The sequence below is a fragment of the Cydia amplana genome, chromosome 8, assembly GCF_948474715.1.
Source record: "Cydia amplana chromosome 8, ilCydAmpl1.1, whole genome shotgun sequence".
NCBI classification, from domain to species: Eukaryota; Metazoa; Arthropoda; class Insecta; order Lepidoptera; family Tortricidae; genus Cydia; species Cydia amplana.
The window spans coordinates 13,526,336-13,545,856 of NC_086076.1; the positions used below are offsets into that span (position 1 = coordinate 13,526,336).

Below are 19,521 nucleotides of genomic sequence, written 5' to 3' on the forward strand. Positions count from 1 at the left end.
TCTTTTGTTTCTTTCAATTGTCAAACAAAATAAAATCAACTCTATTTCAAATTTCAGTAGCAAATTTTGGATTTTACATTTGTATATGTCTGGGTCGCAGGAGGCTATTTTACTTTTGGTCAATGACAGTCAAAATTATCTGTTGTCCCGGTCGACGTTTCCATATTTATTGCAACACTACAGTCCCAAATTAGTAATTCCAGGAGTTGACATAAAAAATAATGTTGAATAGCGCTCCATTCGTTGATTTCCATCTGGTGATGAGTTAATAATGTATTTGAAACGAGAAACATTTTATGCGGATAGGTTTATGGTCGTCGGCTTGAGTGCTGCTCAGTATTTACGTTCTGCATCGAGGTATAGACACATTATAGACATGAACCAATTTAGTAAATAAGAGGATTGACCTATATTTTTGCTAACAGTTTATTTACTAAATATTTACAAGAAATCATGGATTATTTTTATACACGTGATCTTTATTTATTTTGTTTATCGAAAATGCAAGTCAATCTATAATACATTGCGATGGGCCATATTCTGGTTCATATTAGTAAAAGCAGGTACGCAGACACTACTTAATACAGTTATGATTGAAACACTAATTTGTATTTTTACAAATTAAATAAAATGGTCATCAACTGAGATCAAATGGGAAATACTTATATTACTCGTATAATTTGTGATACTGCAACTAACGACAACTGAAACGCAGAAAATACATGATTTTTTATTAGATAATAGGTTTCAATTAAATTATAGCTTAATATATGAATTTGTCGGGTTACTAATTAATGCGATTATAATTTATAATCATACATTTCAGTTCAGGTTAATATAATATAGCACATTACTTAGTATAGGCACTACAGGGCATTACAAAATGTATTTTTTAAGTCATCGACTATAACAGGGTTGGCGTGTGAGGGTATTTATCTTTTTGTGTACGCTATTACTCAAGATACATTGGGTTCATTTTTAGAAAAATATTTTTGGCCGGCAGCCATACATTAGATGATTTATTTACTGTGCGTGTTGATAAATAAAGTCGCTAATCATCGAATTATTCAGAACTAAGGGTACAATGATGAAACAATTCATCAATCAGGGCGGTCTTTCCTGACTCGAAGCATAATAGGTACTCGTAATATTCTTATTTATCTCGTTAGGGGTTCGCCCAGTATTACACAGAAACATATACAGAAATATATTATTATAATGAAATAATACTGTTACTTCAAGCCTCCTAAGATCTAAAAATTAAAAAAAAATACTCAAAGTATGTAAGTAACTGCAGTTATCCCGGCCCATGGGAGCCTGGGGTCCGCTGGAGAAAAGTTTACGAAAGCGACTGCCATCTGATCTTCCAACCCAGGGGATAAACTAGACTTTATTGGGATTTGTCCGGTTTCCTCACGATGTGTTCCTTCACTGAAAAGCGACTAGGTAGTCCAGTACTTACTTGAATATCAAATGATATTTCGTACATAAGTTCCGAAAATTTATTGGTACGAGCCAGGATTTAATAAGTTTTTGGCAAAAATTTAATTTTTGGTACAAGCTTTTATCGCTGACTGTACTTTTCTTACGACAGACAACTAATACTCATTGAGACAATTCTAAAAACCCCTAACACAATTAGGTTGCGTTGTTTCATCACAGAGTTCCTATGGCCACCTCCTGTCTCCATCATCAGATCAGTTCGACAGTACCATATTATTGTATTGTCATCAGAACTACATACAGCTGCCAACTTTCATGACGCTACGATCCTTGGAAGATGGTTAAATTAGTTACCTTAGATTCCATTACATGTTAGTTACATACAGGTCGAGAATTCCAATGGCCACCTCCTGTCTCCATCATCAGATCAGTTCGACAGTACCATATTATTGTATTGTCATCAGAACTACATACAGCTGCCAATTTTCATGACGCTACGATCCTTGGAAGATGGTTAAATTAGTTACCTTAGATTCCATTACATAGTTACATACAGGTCGACCTAATAAAAGCTTGTTAAAAACCGCGACCTCCGGATTGAAAGTCACACGCTCGTACCGCTAAGGCCACCAGCACTTCCCACACTGTTATATTGCAAAAAATAATAATATAAACACATAATTAATACATAATACATATGTATATAATTTGTACAAAAATGTTAAGTAATGTTTCATCCATGTTAAGTAAACACTTTAGCTGTAAGTATGTTCATCGTACATGGGGTGATTAAAATTAACCATGCTACTAGTAAAGCAGCCATTAGCAATAACTTGACTAGTTCATGAAGCCTACAATACAATACAAAACAATACAAATACTCTTTATCTCATTACAGAAAACAATACAAATAATACAGAAAAGAAGAATTTAAACAACAGGCGGTCTTATCGCTAAAAAGCGATCTCTTCCAGACAACCTTTAGGTAGCCTACATATTTATTTTAGAAATTAACCGGAAGCGGAATAATTGTTCCGTAAATTAACTTACGTAATTATTTTCAAAAGCATTACTCTTTAATGAGAGTGTTAGGTGAGTACAACCTTCACACGTGATTTATGACGCACCCTTTTAACGTAAATTAGTCATTACATTATATAAAAGCGGCCAAGTGTTTATCATTGTCTTATTTTAGAAGTTACAGGGGGGGGGGGGGGGTTACATTTTACCACTTTGGAAGTGTCTCTCGCGCAAACTATCCAGTTTAAAAAAAATGATATTAGAAACCTCAATATCATTTTTGAAGACCTATCCATAGATACCCCACACGTATGGGTTTGATGAAAAAAAAATTGAGTTTCAGTTCACAGTATGAGGGACCCCCAAATTTTTTATTTTTTATTTTTGTGTGAAAACCTTAATGCGGTTCACAGAATACATCTACTTACCAAGTTTCAACAGTATAGTTCTTATAATTTCGGAAAAAAGTGGCTGTGACATACGGACGGACAGACAGACGGACAGACGGAGAGACAGACAGACAGACATGACGAATCTATAAGGGTTCCGTTTTTTGCCATTTGGCTACGGAACCCTAACTAGACATGTTTTTTTAAAAGGTTCCTGTGTCATGGAAAAGGGAATAAGTACTTTGGATGTCGCTATATGGTACGAGAGGTTTCAATATTTATAGAAATTCGGATACCATACATTATACATTACCATTATTAATTTGTACCGGGTAACGTATCAGATTAATTACAGGCCTTAATACAAATTAATAACTCAGAAAAATAGACACAGTTTTTATTTCCGTATTTATTTTTTCTAAAGCATTATAGGTAGCTTTTTCATTTTTTAAAACAAAAAAAAAGATGCGTTTAGTTTCGCAAAAAAACATAAAATGAACGTTAGCGACAGCGTAAACTCGAAGGCAGTCCTAACTCGCACTGATATACCTATTGGTGGGACAGAGAGGGAATGCGATCGAGTTCTCGCAGTCGCTAATTTAAATATCAAATGCCAACTCGTGGTAGCTGTGTAGATATATCTAAACTATTAACGTCAGCGTAAAATACACTTACAAAAATAATATTTTACAAATTCCATGTATTAACTTTCCTGTAAGTAGCAGAACTTGTTATCATTAGTACCTATCTGGTAAATTTGTTAATGTAATGTTATTTATTTGCGTTTATCGCATATGCCAACAACAATAGATTATAGAATTTATCGCATATGCTAGTTTAATTGCTGATCTGAATCCAACGATGCATCACACGGTTATATTAATTTGGTCTACGCTAAGTGTTGTGCCAAAATATACTACATACAAGCAATATTAAAACAATTACCTTCGTTCTATATGAAAAGGGTATAGGGCTATTTAAATTATAATATGTATTTTCGGACCTATACCTTCAAACCTACAGGAAAAAAGCGGCCAAGTGCGAGTCGGACTCGCCCATGAAGGGTTCCGTATTTAGGCGATTTATGACGTATAAAAAAAAACTACTTACTAGATTTCGTTCAAACCAATTTTCGGTGGAAGTTTACATGGTAATGTACATCATATATTTTTTTTAGTTTTATCATTCTCTTATTTTAGAAGTTACAGGGGGGGGGACACACATTTTACCACTTTGGAAGTGTCTCTCGCGCAAACTATTCAGTTTAGAAAAAAATGATATTAGAAACCTCAATATCATTTTTGAAGACCTATCCATAGATACCCCACACGTATGGGTTTGATGAAAAAAAAATTTTTGAATTTCAGTTCGAACTATGGGGAACCCCAAAAATTTATTGTTTTTTTTCTATTTTTGTGTGAAAATCTTAATGCGGTTCACAGAATACATCTACTTACCAAGTTTCAACAGTATAGTTCTTATAGTTTCGGAGAAAAGTGGCTGTGACATACGGACGGACAGACAGACGGACAGACAGACAGACAGACATGACGAATCTATAAGGGTTCCGTTTTTTGCCATTTGGCTACGGAACCCTAAAAAGCGTATTCCCATATTAAATGGCGGCAATGCACTTGCAACCTCTAGTATTGCAGGTGTCCATGGCGAAGGTAATTGCTTACCCTCAGGCAATTGGTCTGCTTGTTTGCTTGTATGTCATTAAAAAAATAGTAGTAGTAGTTAGGCTTAATAATATACAGTATTTTCTCTTACAGCATGACAGGAGGCCTTTACGCAGCAGAGGGCCGAATATAGGATTTTTTTTTAATTCCCATTTCCTTTTTGTGGCCAAGTCAAATAATCCCTGAGGATAGAGGACTTGACATATATTTTTATATCTTTTGCATGTGTATTCAGGTCACATTTTCCTCGGGTATGTCAATAAACAGTTCGGCATGAGCGAATTGGTTGCAGAAATAATTTATTTATTAAATAAGTAAACAGCATTAACGACCCAACACAGAATCTTAGTTGTATAAAATTGCCCAGACCTTTAAAACACACTAAAAGCAAAACCTCAAGAATTAAATGGTACCTTCTAGACACTGAGAAGGGGGTTGATCTAATAAATAGGCTCCAAACAAAACTATCAGAGGATATAGACGACGACAACACCACCAGCGCAGAGGATATGTGGTCTAAATTCGAAATTTTCTGTAGAAAAGAAGCCGGAGTAGCGCTCGGAATATCAAAAGGTAGACTTAATGACAATAAAGACCCCACATGGTGGACTGAAGAGGTTAAAGGCTATCTGAGATCCAAAAAAGAGAGCTTCAAACAATGGCAAGAAACAGGGCTAATTGAAGACCATGAGAAATACAAAATATCCAAAAAGTCGGCTAAGCGTAAAGTGGCACAAAACAGGGCACAATCACGGGAAGTCTTCTACTCTAAACTAGAACACGCTGTAAATGACAAAGAAATATTTAAGCTGGCAAGAAATCGACACAAAGCAGGCCAGGACATAAAAATCAATAAATATATCAATGATAAAGGAGTTTTATTAACAGACGACTATAAAATCAAAGATCGTTGGATTCAATATTATCAAAAACTACTAAATGAAGAGTTCCCGAGCCAACTGCTTGAGGACATCCCAAAAATAGCTGGGCCCTTACACAAGATCAGTATAGATGAGGTTAGGTTAGCGGTTAGCAGGATGAAGAACCATAAGGCAGTGGGTCCTGACAACATTCCCGCATATCTCTGGAAAATGCTGGGACCTGTTGCAATAGACTGGCTAACAAAACTCTTTAATGCAATCCTAATCTCCAATAAAATCCCCGAGTCATGGCGAGGTAGCTATATAGTACCATACTATAAACACAAAGGCGACGTTAGTGACTGCGGAAATTACAGGGGTATCAAGCTCACATCCCATACACTCAAAATCTGGGAACGCATCCTCAATAATCGTCTTAGCCGACTGATATCTGAAAATCAATACGGTTTCACTCCAGGAAAATCCACGACTGATGCTATACAAACTGTAAGAATTCTCATGGAAAAGCATCGTGCTAGCAAACAGGACCTTCACATCGTGTTCATAGACCTCGAGAAGGCTTTTGACAGAATACCGCGTAGATTAGTATGGCAAGCTATGAGGGCACAAGAAATACCAGAATACTACATATGTCTGGTAAAAGATATGTATGACCGCATCAGTACACAAGTGAGAAGTGTGGCTGGAGTTAGTAAACCGTTTGAGGTCAAAGTTGGAGTGCATCAAGGCTCGGCCCTAAGTCCACTCCTATTCAACCTGTCAATTGACTACCTCACCAAGCACATCCAATCAGCTCTTCCATGGTGCTTATTATATGCTGACGATATAGTTATAGCCGATAAATGCGGAAATAACCTGCAGAACACCTTGCAAGACTGGAAACAAGCGCTAGAGAATAATGGCCTCCGCATTAGTAGAAACAAAACCGAGTACCTGCATTGCAAATTCCAAGATGGACCATCATCTGATATAGCCATTTCAATTGACGGATAGCCATTACCGAAAGTACATCAATTTAAGTATCTGGGATCGATGCTAAGCTCTGATGCCAACATCGATGCGGACGCTACCCATAGAACAAATGTAGCCTGGCTAAAATGGAGAACCCTTACAGGTGTGTTGTGTGATGCCAAAATGCCGATTTGGCTGAAGGGCAAAGTCTACAAAACGGCAGTAAGACCAGCCATGATGTATGGTAGCGAGTGCTGGGCCGTCAAAAAGCAGCATGAACAAAAGATGCACACGACTGAAATGAGAATGCTACGGTGGGCAGCCGGAGTAACAAGATTGGACAGAGTGCGGAATGAATATATCCGAGGTTCTTTTAAAGTTGCTCCCATAGTAGATAAGATGGTGGAAAGTCGTATGCGATGGTACGGTCATGTAATGCGACGGGACGAAAACAACGCTGTAAAGTAGGCCCTGGCAATCCCGGATAAAAAGAGAGGTAGAGGGCGACCGCCCGCCACGTGGTGGACAACCGTTGCTTATGATCTAGAACGAGCTCAACTGGACAAGCAGACAACCCAAGACCGACTGTCTTGGCGCCGTAAAACGAGGAGGGCCGACCCCAAATAAAGGGATAAGGCACGGCAGAAGAAGAAGAAGAAATAAGTAAACAGCATTACAGTAAAACCAAGACACTGTGAAACTACAAAACAAGATGCAAGGAAACAAATAAAATGACAAATAAAAACGATTTGTTAGACCTGTACCCCAAAAGCATAAAATTGTTGTAGTAATTCACCGAATCGCATTTCACCTTGAATGAAAAAGATATCACTAGATTTTTTTACTTGACGCACTTTTTCGCGTTCGCCTTTGACATTAGTATAATTAATTTGTAGTATTTAATTTTTCGTGTAGTATGTTACCGTAGACGCATTTCGCCGTGATCGACTTTTTCGCGTAGCTTTTGACATTAGTATAATTAGTTTGTAGTATTTAATTTTTTGTGTAGTATTTTACCGTAGACGCATTTCGCCGCGATCGACGTTTGTTTGGGACAATCTACTCAATCTTCATACTGTTGCGTTGAATCACGTCGCCAATACAATACACGATCGAGGTGAAATGCGACTAAAGTAATAAACGATTAATAAACGACATAACGCGAAACTTAAATGCACGATCGAGGTGAAATGCGACTAAAAATAAATTGAGTCACAATGCAATATTTAAATGCACGATCGAGGTGAAATGCGACTAAAACTTATAGCCACTATAAAAAAAAACTATTGAGACACAATGCGAAAATTAAATATGAGATCGAGGTGAAATGCGATTCGGTGAATTACTACAACAATTTTATGCTTTTGGGGTACAGGTCTAACAAATCATAAAAACCAATGACAAATTAACTAAACATTAGATTTGGGCGACGCCGTAACAGCGTGGCTCCGTAGCGTCGTCTGACTCGGCGTAGGGTTCGGCAGGTTGCCCCGGAACTGCCGAAACACCACCCCCTTCGGCCAGAAACACACACATAATACACATTTTACATCAAACGGAAGTCAAATAAACGCTGAGTTAGGGGTGGTAGGTACATGTATAATATATTATTTTTATGTTGATCGCACATAAAGCAATATTATTTCAGGTGCCCGTCGCTTGCACAGTCGCCATCAGATATATCGGAGCGGCGGAGGTTCTCAAAAATATCTGAACACGCACTACGACACCTTGACACTAGAAGCGTTTTCAGATATTTAAGAGCACCTTGGCCGCTCCGATATATCTGACGGCGCTGAAGTTACGAGTAGTTATCTAGAAACATACAGTAACTACATATAGCAAAGAGAATTTGTATTTAGCGTGCGGCACATTACATGCATGATAGATAAAATATAATGTTAATGAATGAGATCGGCCATTGTTAATTTGTTATATATCAAAGTGTATGGGAAATACTCGTACATAATAAAAATCCATATAATATATTATAGTAATTGTAACCATTTAGATTATATTTTGTTGTACACGCCATATTCAGTGAATGGAACTGTAATTTTTTTTTATTTGGGGTTAAAATTAATAATAAAGACCCACTGAGAAGTTCAAAGTGCAAACCAAAAAGTAGTCAACTATAAAGTGTTGTATTACAAAAATTTGAAATAAAATTTTATAACAAGTCCTAACAAGTCCATTTTAGCAATCTAACCTAGAAAAGAGACAAGGGGCTCGATTCGGATTTTGAACTAGATATATATTAGATATCTATTAGACATCACCAAGATACGACAACGATATTTTTAAGATCTAGCCTGTCAAATTGGACATTTCCGCGATTCTGGAGATACTCTTGAACGATTTCCACAATGTCTAAAACATCTCGTTGTGTATTTTTAGATCTCAAAACGATTTTGAAACGATCTTACTACGATAATTTAACGTAAAGTGCTATTGGTTGCCCGAATTGACCTGCAAAAGATATCTAGTTGAAATCGAAACTACCAGGTATCTAGTGCATATCGTATCGTTCTTCTCTAGAACGGATCTTGTTTTCCGAATACTGCGGAAGTCCTCGTTAAATTTCCGATAAAAATAGGGTTAGTGTTGGACAATGACGAGAAATGGATAAAGGATTTTATGAGAGAGCTTTTATAAAAACGTCCTCCATTTAGTTACGGCTAATAGCTATATCACACGGAAACTACAAAGTGTAGAAAAACCAATATTGTCGATGGTTATTTGTTTTTCTCAAAAATGGACGGCAAAGTCGACGTTGCCGGTTAAAAAATAGGTCGCGAAGTGCGTAGTTTATGGTCATTCAAAAAATTAAAAAGTTAAAAACATTGCAGTCTCGATTTCGGGACTGCAATGTTGCATACAAATTCCATTATTTAACGAGTTCCAAACTTTTTAAAACTTTAAATGGCCATATCAAATGAAGGCATGGCATAGGTCCATTAAACAGCCAAACGGATGATCAGCACTTATTATTATAATGTTGGTACCGCGACTATTTAGGTGTCTCAAATACGTTGGCGTATTTTCAGCAGGAAAATACACTTCTTTTTTTTTTTTTAAAGGCAGCAAGCAAATATTTTTAATGGTTTTACTTTTTTCTGTGAAAATTAGAACGCTGCTTCTGTAAAATATTTCTATTTCTTGCACCATTTTTGAGAAAAACACTATATATGACTCGGCTTTAAGGCTAATTGCTGGCTTCGGATTCAATTAAACGGACTCCCAAGGTCGTCCGTTTAAAACGAATCCTCAGCCTGCAAGTAGCTACTTCCGAACCTCGACAATAATGTACTATTTCAGTTTAATACACACTTTCAATATTAATTATGAATATATTATAGTTCCCCTAACCGAGGTGAATAATGATGCAATACAATAAATCCGTACAGAGCTGCAAATGATTTTAGGTTTATTTATTTGTTTTATGAGTTTATATTTATTTAGTGAATACTTAAGTTTAATAATAGTTTATAAATTTTATAAATAATAGACACGATAACATAAAATAAATAATTAATATTAAAAAAAATATATAGAGGAGAACCTCAGTACCTAGTCAGACATACTAAATCACCTATATTATAAGTATTTCCAGTACGAAAAGTGTTTACATTATAGACAGTCAGTAAGGTTAGCAAAAATCACATTTAAAAAAGCGGCCAAGTGCGAGTCGGACTCGCCCATGAAGGGTTCCGTATTTAGGCGATTTATGACGTATTAAAAAAAAACTACTTACTAGATCTCGTTCAAACCAATTTTCGGTGGAAGTTTACATGGTAATGTACATCATATATTTTTTTTAGTTTTATCATTCTCTTATTTTAGAAGTTACGGGGGGGGGGACACACATTTTACCACTTTGGAAGGGTCTCTCGCGCAAACTATTCAGTTTAGAAAAAAATGATATTAGAAACCTCAATATCATTTTTGAAGACCTATCCATAGATACCCCACACGTATGGGTTTGATGAAAAAAAAAAAATTTGAGTTTCAGTTCGAAGTATGGGGAACCCCAAAAATTTATTGTTTTTTTTTGCAATTTTTGTGTGAAAATCTTAATGCGGTTCACAGAATACATCTACTTACCAAGTTTCAACAGTATAGTTCTTATAGTTTCGGAGAAAAGTGGCTGTGACATACGGACGGACAGACAGACGGACAGACAGACAGACATGACGAATCTATAAGGGTTCCGTTTTTTGCCATTTGGCTACGGAACCCTAAAAAAGTATTGGTGAGCTCGCGTATGTTGTATTTAATTAATAATTATAATTTATATTATAACTGAGTGACACAATTTAATTAATACTAAATTTCTCTAACTATACAGTGGTTAAAATTAGTATAATCATCAATATCATTTTAAGCTCAAATAATTTGATTTTACTACTCTAAATGGAATGTAAAATATCTAAATGTAAAATATCAAACAAAATCAAACCAAATCAAATCCAAATAATTGTTATTAAATATTTATCATTTAAAAGTCAATTCTACCAGCAAATATAAGAAAACAACTCAAAATTTGCATTTGATTACTTTGCGTCACATGTGAATAAAATGCAACTTTGCTATCGGTTTTTGAAGTGCAAAAGTAAGCCTTTCCGAGCTGGTGTGGTGAAAAAAACTTTAACAATTTCTGCACATACTCGTAAAACGCCACCTTCAGGCTTGACCAAGCTTCTACTTCTTTTCCACGAGAGTTATCATCCCTTTTACTTTACAACTCGACGAAGCAGTGAAGTTCAAACATTTTCACATAGATGGCGTTTACGAAACTTTTTTGTTTTCATTATTTCTCGTTTTAATGCCTATTAATGTTTGTTTTGTTTTTACGTATGAATAAATTAGTTATTGTTATAATTTTGCAAGTTTCGTAAAGTGTAAATGCGATCCCATCAAAAACATTACATGTAAAAAGGTGCAAGTCTCGCAACGCTTCTACTACAAAAAAGTTTTGAGATGTAAATGATGTAATAATGTGAAACCAAGTCGGTTATTTTAATCAGTGCCAGGGGGTGTTAAAACCGTATCAATAAGATATCTTTCATTTGTAATACGTATAATGACTTGGCCGTCTACTATATTGGCTACTCGTATAGCAACACCCGCCGTAATGTCTGTTACTTATTCATTCAGATTATTTTGCATGCATTTTATTTCTTAACTACCTACCGTCTGCGACTTCGACAGCGTTGACGTAAATGTTTAACCCTATTTCGACTCTCACTGGCGATTATAAACTCGAGAAATGAAAATCGTGACTTATCGAATCTTTAATTGACATCATCATTACAAATTTTGATCATATCTTCTTTATTGCAATTTTTTTAAACGTTTTTGCGACGAATGTATATACATAATAAACAAATGCAAAAAATCGAAGGTAGGTATGTAGCTGCGTGTAACTGGGTCATGGGACTCATGGGTCAAGGCTTCAGTCAAGGGCTGTACGACTGACCCGGCGGCAGCTTTGCTTCTCGGTCTACTCGGGTCCCGGGAAATTGTAAGTTTACTTTATTTTGGCAACAAAAAATTGGAAGTTAGAATAAATTATCTCATTGATAAATGTATTGCAGACATAACCAAGTACTTATTCAAATCTGTCCGTTTGAAATAAATTATACAAATCAAATCTAGTATTAAGTTACTCAAGTCTACCATGTAAACTTTGCTATTTTTATAGACTCATTTCTTTTTTAAACGTAACCCACAAACGGTAAAACGGTAAATTTCCACCCACTCGAACGGATAATCAAATTTCCTTGAAATAAGGATTTCACCTATGTAGACAAGTAGGCTGATAAATCTAATAGCTGCCGCCTGCGAAGATGCCTGTTTCCAAAAATAGCCTCTCAGTGTCCCGTGAATTCCATATATCTTAAAATATAATATAATAACATGTACAACTATACTGCTGTCTCGACATGACGACGTTTTTTTGGATTAATTGAACAATTGGTCGACCGAACAATGTTTACAAAGTTCATGTTTTTTTTATCTACTAGACTGTATTAAATATTTTTTTTGTAAATTAAAAAAATAATTATTATCCAAGTGTTTAAAGTATATGCTTGTAATAAATTGGTAAATTTTTATCAAGTTCATTATTGAGCGTACATATTTAAATCCGGATTTGTTTGATGGGGAGTTTGACAGGCTACTCGGGCGGGCACCGTGCGCGCGCAACATCCGCCATCTTGAATTTTCTCCCCATGTCATAGGGAACTCGGCGGACGTAACAGCTGTGAGTGCGTCTCACTGCTTATCCCTAACTCTTTTTTTAAACATTAAATAGTTCGGACACAAACGCACATTTATTCAACAAAATAAAAATAAAACAATATTCCGCAAGCACCGTTTTAGGAAGTGTGTAAAAACAAGTGAGTTACGACATAAAATTATCAAGTTATCGATTTTATATAATTTCAATTCGCTGAATTTGTTAGTGCCGTGCTCCAGGTTATAATTGTTGTAGTTACTTCATTATTGTAGAATATTTTATAAAGTGAGGAGAGTGGGACGAGGCGGGAAATCAATAAGCTGTTGGTTGGATCGTCGGGTGGTGCGAAAGTTACAGCAGCGGATCACTGTTACACCAAATCGTACACAGCGACATAAAAAAATAATATTACCATTTACTGCAGAACGAATATAAGGTTTGTAATGCTGATTTGAGGCATCTTAAATATGTTTTTACATGTAGGAAATTTCATAATATTGAAATTTTGAATTAAAATGTGTTTAAATATTAAAAATATGATTTATATGGGATATGAGAAACAGATTTTAATTAATAAATATTAGCATAAATGTGTTGTTGCTAACTTTAGAATTAAATCAGACTAATAATAATAGTTACGTAAAAGATGAATCAAATGAACGAAGCCAGCAGCTTACTACGAGTAATTAAACTCAGTTATTTTTACCAACGTCAGAAGCAACGACTGCGCTGTCTGAAATAATTACATAAAATACGGATAAATAAAAAAGGCTAAAAAGGATTTCATTCTATTCATAGAATACGTCAGAGCTACTGGCGACTTGTTCTTAATACGGAATTATTAATTATCACAACCAAGTTAAGCTTAAGTCAGTTTTCTTAGATAAAGATAAGCAAAGGTGTTGAAATCGGAAACAAATATTATTCAAATGTTGCAGAGGTTCGCATGTTCATTTTGATAAAACCAACATTATTTATAACTCATAAGGCCCTTATCTAAAGAAAATTCTAAGGATTTTCAACATTTGAACTCTTATATCTTATTAAAAGATTATTTTTCATACTAGTTTGCCTACATTTATTTCAAGCGTAAAAAAAAATACTAACAGTTAGTGGTATATTCTGTTTATGTCAAAATAAATTGCGCCCATATCGCAAAGGATGTGACGACACTTTTATTATCTGCGATTCTGGCAAAGGTATTACAATCTAACTTATATCGAGTACACGTTTAGACTAATCTAGTCTTTGTGCACAGGTCGTAGAAATCAATGTCCTACAACGTTTTTTTAGAGATAAGGCGTTTTCTTTATGTTAAACAAATGTTCCGCCGATGTGGGCTTATTTGAATGTTAATGCTACGGATAATACAGTTGCGTTTTATTTAATGATGGCTTTGAATAGGCATGGGAAACGGGTTATGTTCTGAACTTGTGTTTAGTAGGACATAAACAGTTGAAGTGGTGGTACAATTTGTCATTCGGTACAATGTATGCAAAAATTATTGACGAGCACGAGATTGTTGGAGAAGAGGTGTTAATCTTTTGATATTTATGTTGTTTGTTTTAGACGTAAAATGTGTAATTGATTGATAGATTTTTAACAATCGACCTCATTCATTTAAAATGTTAAATCGAGCCCCTCCTGAATGTATTAGTGCAGTGTTAGGATAAAATTCTAGTTTTAAAATTGTTGAATACTTAGCTAAGAAGTTTGATCCATCCCTTCCCATTTGTAACTTAAAACGTACTGATAACATAAAACATAAATATATATCAAATAATAATATTAATGAATTAATTCTACTTCTTAGTAAGTAATGCTGAATTTAGATTGAGTTATGAGGTTTAGAGTAGTGCCAGAATCGCTAATATTTTTTTTTAATGAGATGAACAAGCATTTATTATAACAATCATAATACATAGGCATAGGGGTAGATACTACATAGGTAGGGTAGAAAAGGGGTTTCCATAATATTTGATTATATACTTACTACTAAAATAATTGTAAAGTACTTAAACAATGATCAAGTTTCTATCGCGGTTTTTTTTTTCAGATGGCTGGTGGTGGTGATCCGAAATGGCAGAAAGATGCGTCGGATCAGAATTTCGACTACATGTTCAAACTCCTCATCATTGGCAACAGTTCTGTAGGAAAAACCAGGTATGTAGTGGTATCTTAAACTACCACGAACCAAATTTGACTAAAACAGATACCTGCTTATAACAAGTAGGTACCTATTACTTCCGATGTGTAACTAGGTAAAACTGCTCCAACTAATGATTACGACACACGATTTTTGAAGGAAATAATCTCTACTAATATTATTCTGTCTGTCGGTTCAGCGGTTTAAGTAACGCTTTAGATGTAACTGGTTAAGATGAAATTTGGTATGGAGATTGTTTGAGGCCAGAGGAAGTACATAGGATCGTTTTTATTATCATCATCATTCCGCGCAGACAAAGTCGCGGGCAGACGCTGGTAAGATTAATACGGATATATTTTGCTGCGGGATACTATTTTCACATTGATTATGATTAGTGTTTATTGCGAGTTCATATATTTACCACTGGCAAAAGTACAAACTCGCAAAAAATATGGCCTCAATATGAAGCTCAGTCACACTTACCCGTATATCACACTTTACTCGTATTTATCTTATATTATAAACCAATAGGATAACCCCACCAATTCTTTATCCGTCTATAATTTGAATACCTATATCATGTAATGTAAAACATCAGTGATTGTAACTGTAGATTCCACCATTTTTAAATGGCTGTATTTTGTATTTAACTTTTTTCCAGTTTTCTATTCCGTTACGCGGATGACTCATTCACATCAGCATTCGTATCGACGGTGGGGATCGATTTCAAGGTGAAGACGGTCTTTCGCCACGACAAACGCGTTAAACTTCAGATATGGGTGAGTTGCAACTAGGAAATAAATCAATAGTAGATTGAACACCAACGGATTTGGTATAAAATGTATCCGTTGGGTTACTACAATTATTCAATGAACGTTACCTCAAGAAATACTACAAGATAATAATACTATATACTTAGTCGTGTTTTGTAATGGGTGTCATTTTATGGCATTGAGAAATTATAAGTTGGTAAAATTATCAGAAGTAACTAAGTAAAGTGCTCATGCTCATTAATCAGGATATTATAATACTTTTACTGTGTTTAGATCATTTCGAAAATCAAAACCGCTTAGCTGAATCAGCAGCAGACTATATAATAGAGGGAATCAATTTATAAATTAATTATAGTCCTTACCTTACCTATAAAAACAATACATAATTAAGTATTGATGAGTCACATAATTGACTAGCAAGAAGGGGTGGAAAAGAAACTTATTATGTTGCCTTAAAACATTTAAAACTCAACGACATGACAGTGATAGCGTCACCATCTTTTTCTTTTGTGTAAGAACCATCACTCAATAATTTAATCACGCCTGTATACAATTTTAACACCGTATCTATTTATTATGTTAATAAAGTGCTCGGATAACATGATTTAAAGGGAAGTAAAAGAAAAGTAGCCTCGGGAGAATACAAAATTATGCAAATTTTGTTGGAAACTATACGCGGGTCGAAAATTTACTTGAACCTTTACAGAATCTCTGTGGGATTTTTATACCTATTTAATCTGTGATATGAAAAGTTATTCAGTTATTTTGAGTTAGTAAAGTGAGCTAAGAGCTTATATTATTATGGATAATGTTAAGAACAAGTAGCACGTTCCATGTAAGTATGTAGGTTTCAGGTAAAATAAAATTGTCCACGACATTTTATTTAAGTACCTACCTACATTCGATATAAAAAAAAATGAATTAATTAAATAATAATAATACATTGTTCGCCTTAACACAAAGAAGCAAGGTGCAAAAGTGTAAACATATCGTTGAATTTAACTGTACATGTACTTAATAATAAAATATATTGTGGTGATTACCTAGGAAAATTTTAGGAAAATCAAGTTCAGAATAAATTGTCATTTTTAATAAACAGGTAGAGTTAGACCAAGAAAAGTGTGCAACGATTTTGATAGCATACGCAGTGCAAGTGTTATTTATTCATAATTTCATAGAAGTTTGACGTTTAAAATAACACTTTCACTGCGTGTGCTATCAAAATCTATGCAGACTTTTCTTGGTATAACTCTAATACATTTCAACTATAACTTTCCAGGATACTGCAGGACAAGAGCGTTACCGGACTATTACAACGGCATACTACCGAGGAGCCATGGGTTTCATCCTCATGTATGACATCACTAATGAGGAGAGTTTCAACAGCGTACAAGATTGGTGAGTCACATTTAACAAGTATGACTTTTACATAGAAGGTAGGATCCTATAGAAGTGGTATACGCGTGCCTCCGTGAGGGACAAAACATAGGCAATGCGACGCTATGATTGGTCGAATTTATTTGTTGCCCACCATAACCCATACTAATTTATATACAAAGACAAACAATAATAGCGCTTTTGCTGCTACTCCTACTGAAAGATACATAAGACTATCCCGTTCGCTCATTTGCACCCATCATGCCTTATCCAGTTAAAATACTAGATTCATGGTCTTTTATCATCCTGGGATCCAGTAGCCTTACCACGACTGCCTTAGCAGCGTCAAACTGACATATTGACTAACGTTTGCGTAACTTATTTTCTAATATATACCTATAGGAGACCGAGCTTTGTTCTGAAAACCTACAAAAACTCAAAAATCTGCGTTTTCCCAGAGGTAAGACCTAGCTAGATGGAATTTTCGCCCCCGAAATCCCCCATATAGCCAATTTCATCGAAATCGTTAGAGCCGTTTCCTAGATCCTCAAAATATATATACATATAAATAAATAAATATACAAGAATTGCTCGTTTAAAGGTATAAGATATATCTCGCTCGCACTAATATGCGAGTATGAGTACGAGTGAGAAGCATTGAAAGTAAGTTACGCACGCGCTAGCGAATATGTCAGTGTCATAGTGTTGGTAGCCGTACTGATTATCTTGAGACAATCTTGCTTATTAGTTTCCGTTTTTTTTTAAATTTTATGTTATAAGTAATCTTTCGATTTAATCGCTTTCATTTCTGGTCAAGAAGAGCACAGGTAGAGACCATTAACTGATTTGACATTCAATTCAATTCAATTATTTATTTAATTAAAATCCAAAGATCCATAATATTGTTAGTGCAACAAATCTTAAAATTACTTAAGGTTAGTGACATTAAAATAATAATAAGCCTATCTACAAATAACACAAAAAGAAAAAGTACATACTTAAGATTAATATAAGTAGGCAACCTAAAACTAGGTTCACAAATTTTGAGCGTTGAGCGTAGGGCCACCCCACATTTGGCGTCTTTCGGGCGTCGGCGTCTGAGCGCCTACCGCGAACCACGTTCGACGTGTTGCCTCTCTGTCGCACTTGTAAATCCGTACGTAAGTGTGACAGGGAGGTAACACGTCGAACGTGGTTCGCGGTAGGCCCTCTGGTCAGCGCTATGGCCGCTGCTCGACGCAACGTCGACGCAACTGCGCAGCGACGTCATTTTCCATGGCGCTGACCAGACGCCGACGCCCGAAAGACGCCAACTGTGGGGTGGCCCTTAGACATGAACATGAATGAATTAGTTGCTCAGGTGTATGTGGTTATTTACAAACTTTATTACCTCTTCAGGGTGACGCAAATAAAGACATATTCATGGGACAATGCGCAAGTGATCCTGGTGGGCAACAAGTGCGACATGGAAGAGGAGCGTGTGGTGAGCGCGGAGCGCGGCCGGCAGTTAGCTGAGCAACTAGGCGTCGAGTTCTACGAGACCAGTGCTAAGGAGAACATCAATGTTAAGGTACATCTACCCTTTAAAAAAATATATTACTTCGTTTGTATTGTTATATTTTTAGAACCTGTAATGTTCACGTCTTGTAGTCATTCCTTCATTTCTGAAAAGCCCGGTTCTTTCAATAATAGCTTACCTCCAGTTAAAGTCTACATGGGCTGTCTTGATTGTGTCACTTAGGTTAACAAGGATTTTCTGTTTGGAATTTAATACATTCACTGCCATCGTTATCGTAGTGCTACGCTCGTATCCGATATCAGTGTTTTTAGGCTTTGTAGAGGAAAGTGACCACAAACAGAGAACCTGCCAAGCGGGTACCCGGTACTCAATGGGATAATTACAAGAAATGACACATACGGTTAAAGGGATTGCAGAAGGGTTAAGATGGTCGGCTCTTAATCATTTGTCACCATGCCTGTCACGTTCTAACAAATATATAAATGCGAAAGTGACGCATGGCATGACAGGTGATAAAATGTGACCATAATATCGCTGTAGATATACATAGGTTGACGTTTTTCAGATATAACTCATTTTAGATGTCATATATTATTTATATTATTGTATAATATTGTTTTAATCACAAAATTACTTCACCAGTCTGTGTTCGAGCGCCTGGTGGACATAATATGCGACAAAATGTCCGAGAGCTTGGACTCTGAGCCGGCCATGCTTGCCGGAGGGGCCCGCGGCCAGCGCCTCACGGAGCAGCCACAAGGGAACACGACCAGCAACTGCAACTGTTAATGTACTGTCAATTTTAACTGGGCTATGGCTTGGGAAGGAGCTGTTGAATCTGTAGCGTTTAGCACTCGTGGTAGACGCGGTCGTAAAACTAATAAGTCAATATCAGCGTGCACAAAATCCAATTTGTATTGAGCCAATACATTTACGAGGTGTATAAAACGAATATTTATTCTGACGGCATCTAGAAGTTATCGATCAGAATGTAACTTTCACGACCTTGTTCAGGCAATAGGACCAATCAATCACTCGTTAGTTTTGTTTCATATATCGTTACCATTTTTTTTTGCACCGTTGTACACTGATTCTGTAA

At 35.8% G+C, this 19,521-nt stretch overlaps 1 protein-coding gene and 1 long non-coding RNA gene across 3 annotated transcripts in view; both read left to right on the forward strand.

Moving 5' to 3' along the window:
* The window catches only part of LOC134650363 (uncharacterized), a 282,213-nt gene that overhangs the window by 181,377 nt on the left and 81,315 nt on the right, over positions 1-19,521 (forward strand). The window lies entirely within an intron of this gene.
* On the forward strand, positions 12,571-19,333 carry LOC134650278 (ras-related protein Rab-3). Of its 2 annotated transcripts, XM_063505236.1 has the most exons (7): positions 12,572-12,767; positions 12,880-13,043; positions 14,664-14,770; positions 15,415-15,532; positions 16,806-16,924; positions 18,302-18,473; positions 19,065-19,333. In XM_063505236.1, exons 3-7 carry the CDS (start codon positions 14,664-14,666, stop codon positions 19,209-19,211), a joined length of 663 nt encoding a protein of 220 aa, XP_063361306.1. In that variant the 5' UTR covers positions 12,572-12,767; positions 12,880-13,043; the 3' UTR covers positions 19,212-19,333. The 2 variants fall into 2 exon arrangements, with proteins under 2 accessions (XP_063361307.1, XP_063361306.1); XM_063505237.1 differs by lacking the exon at positions 12,880-13,043 and having other exon boundaries at positions 12,571-12,767.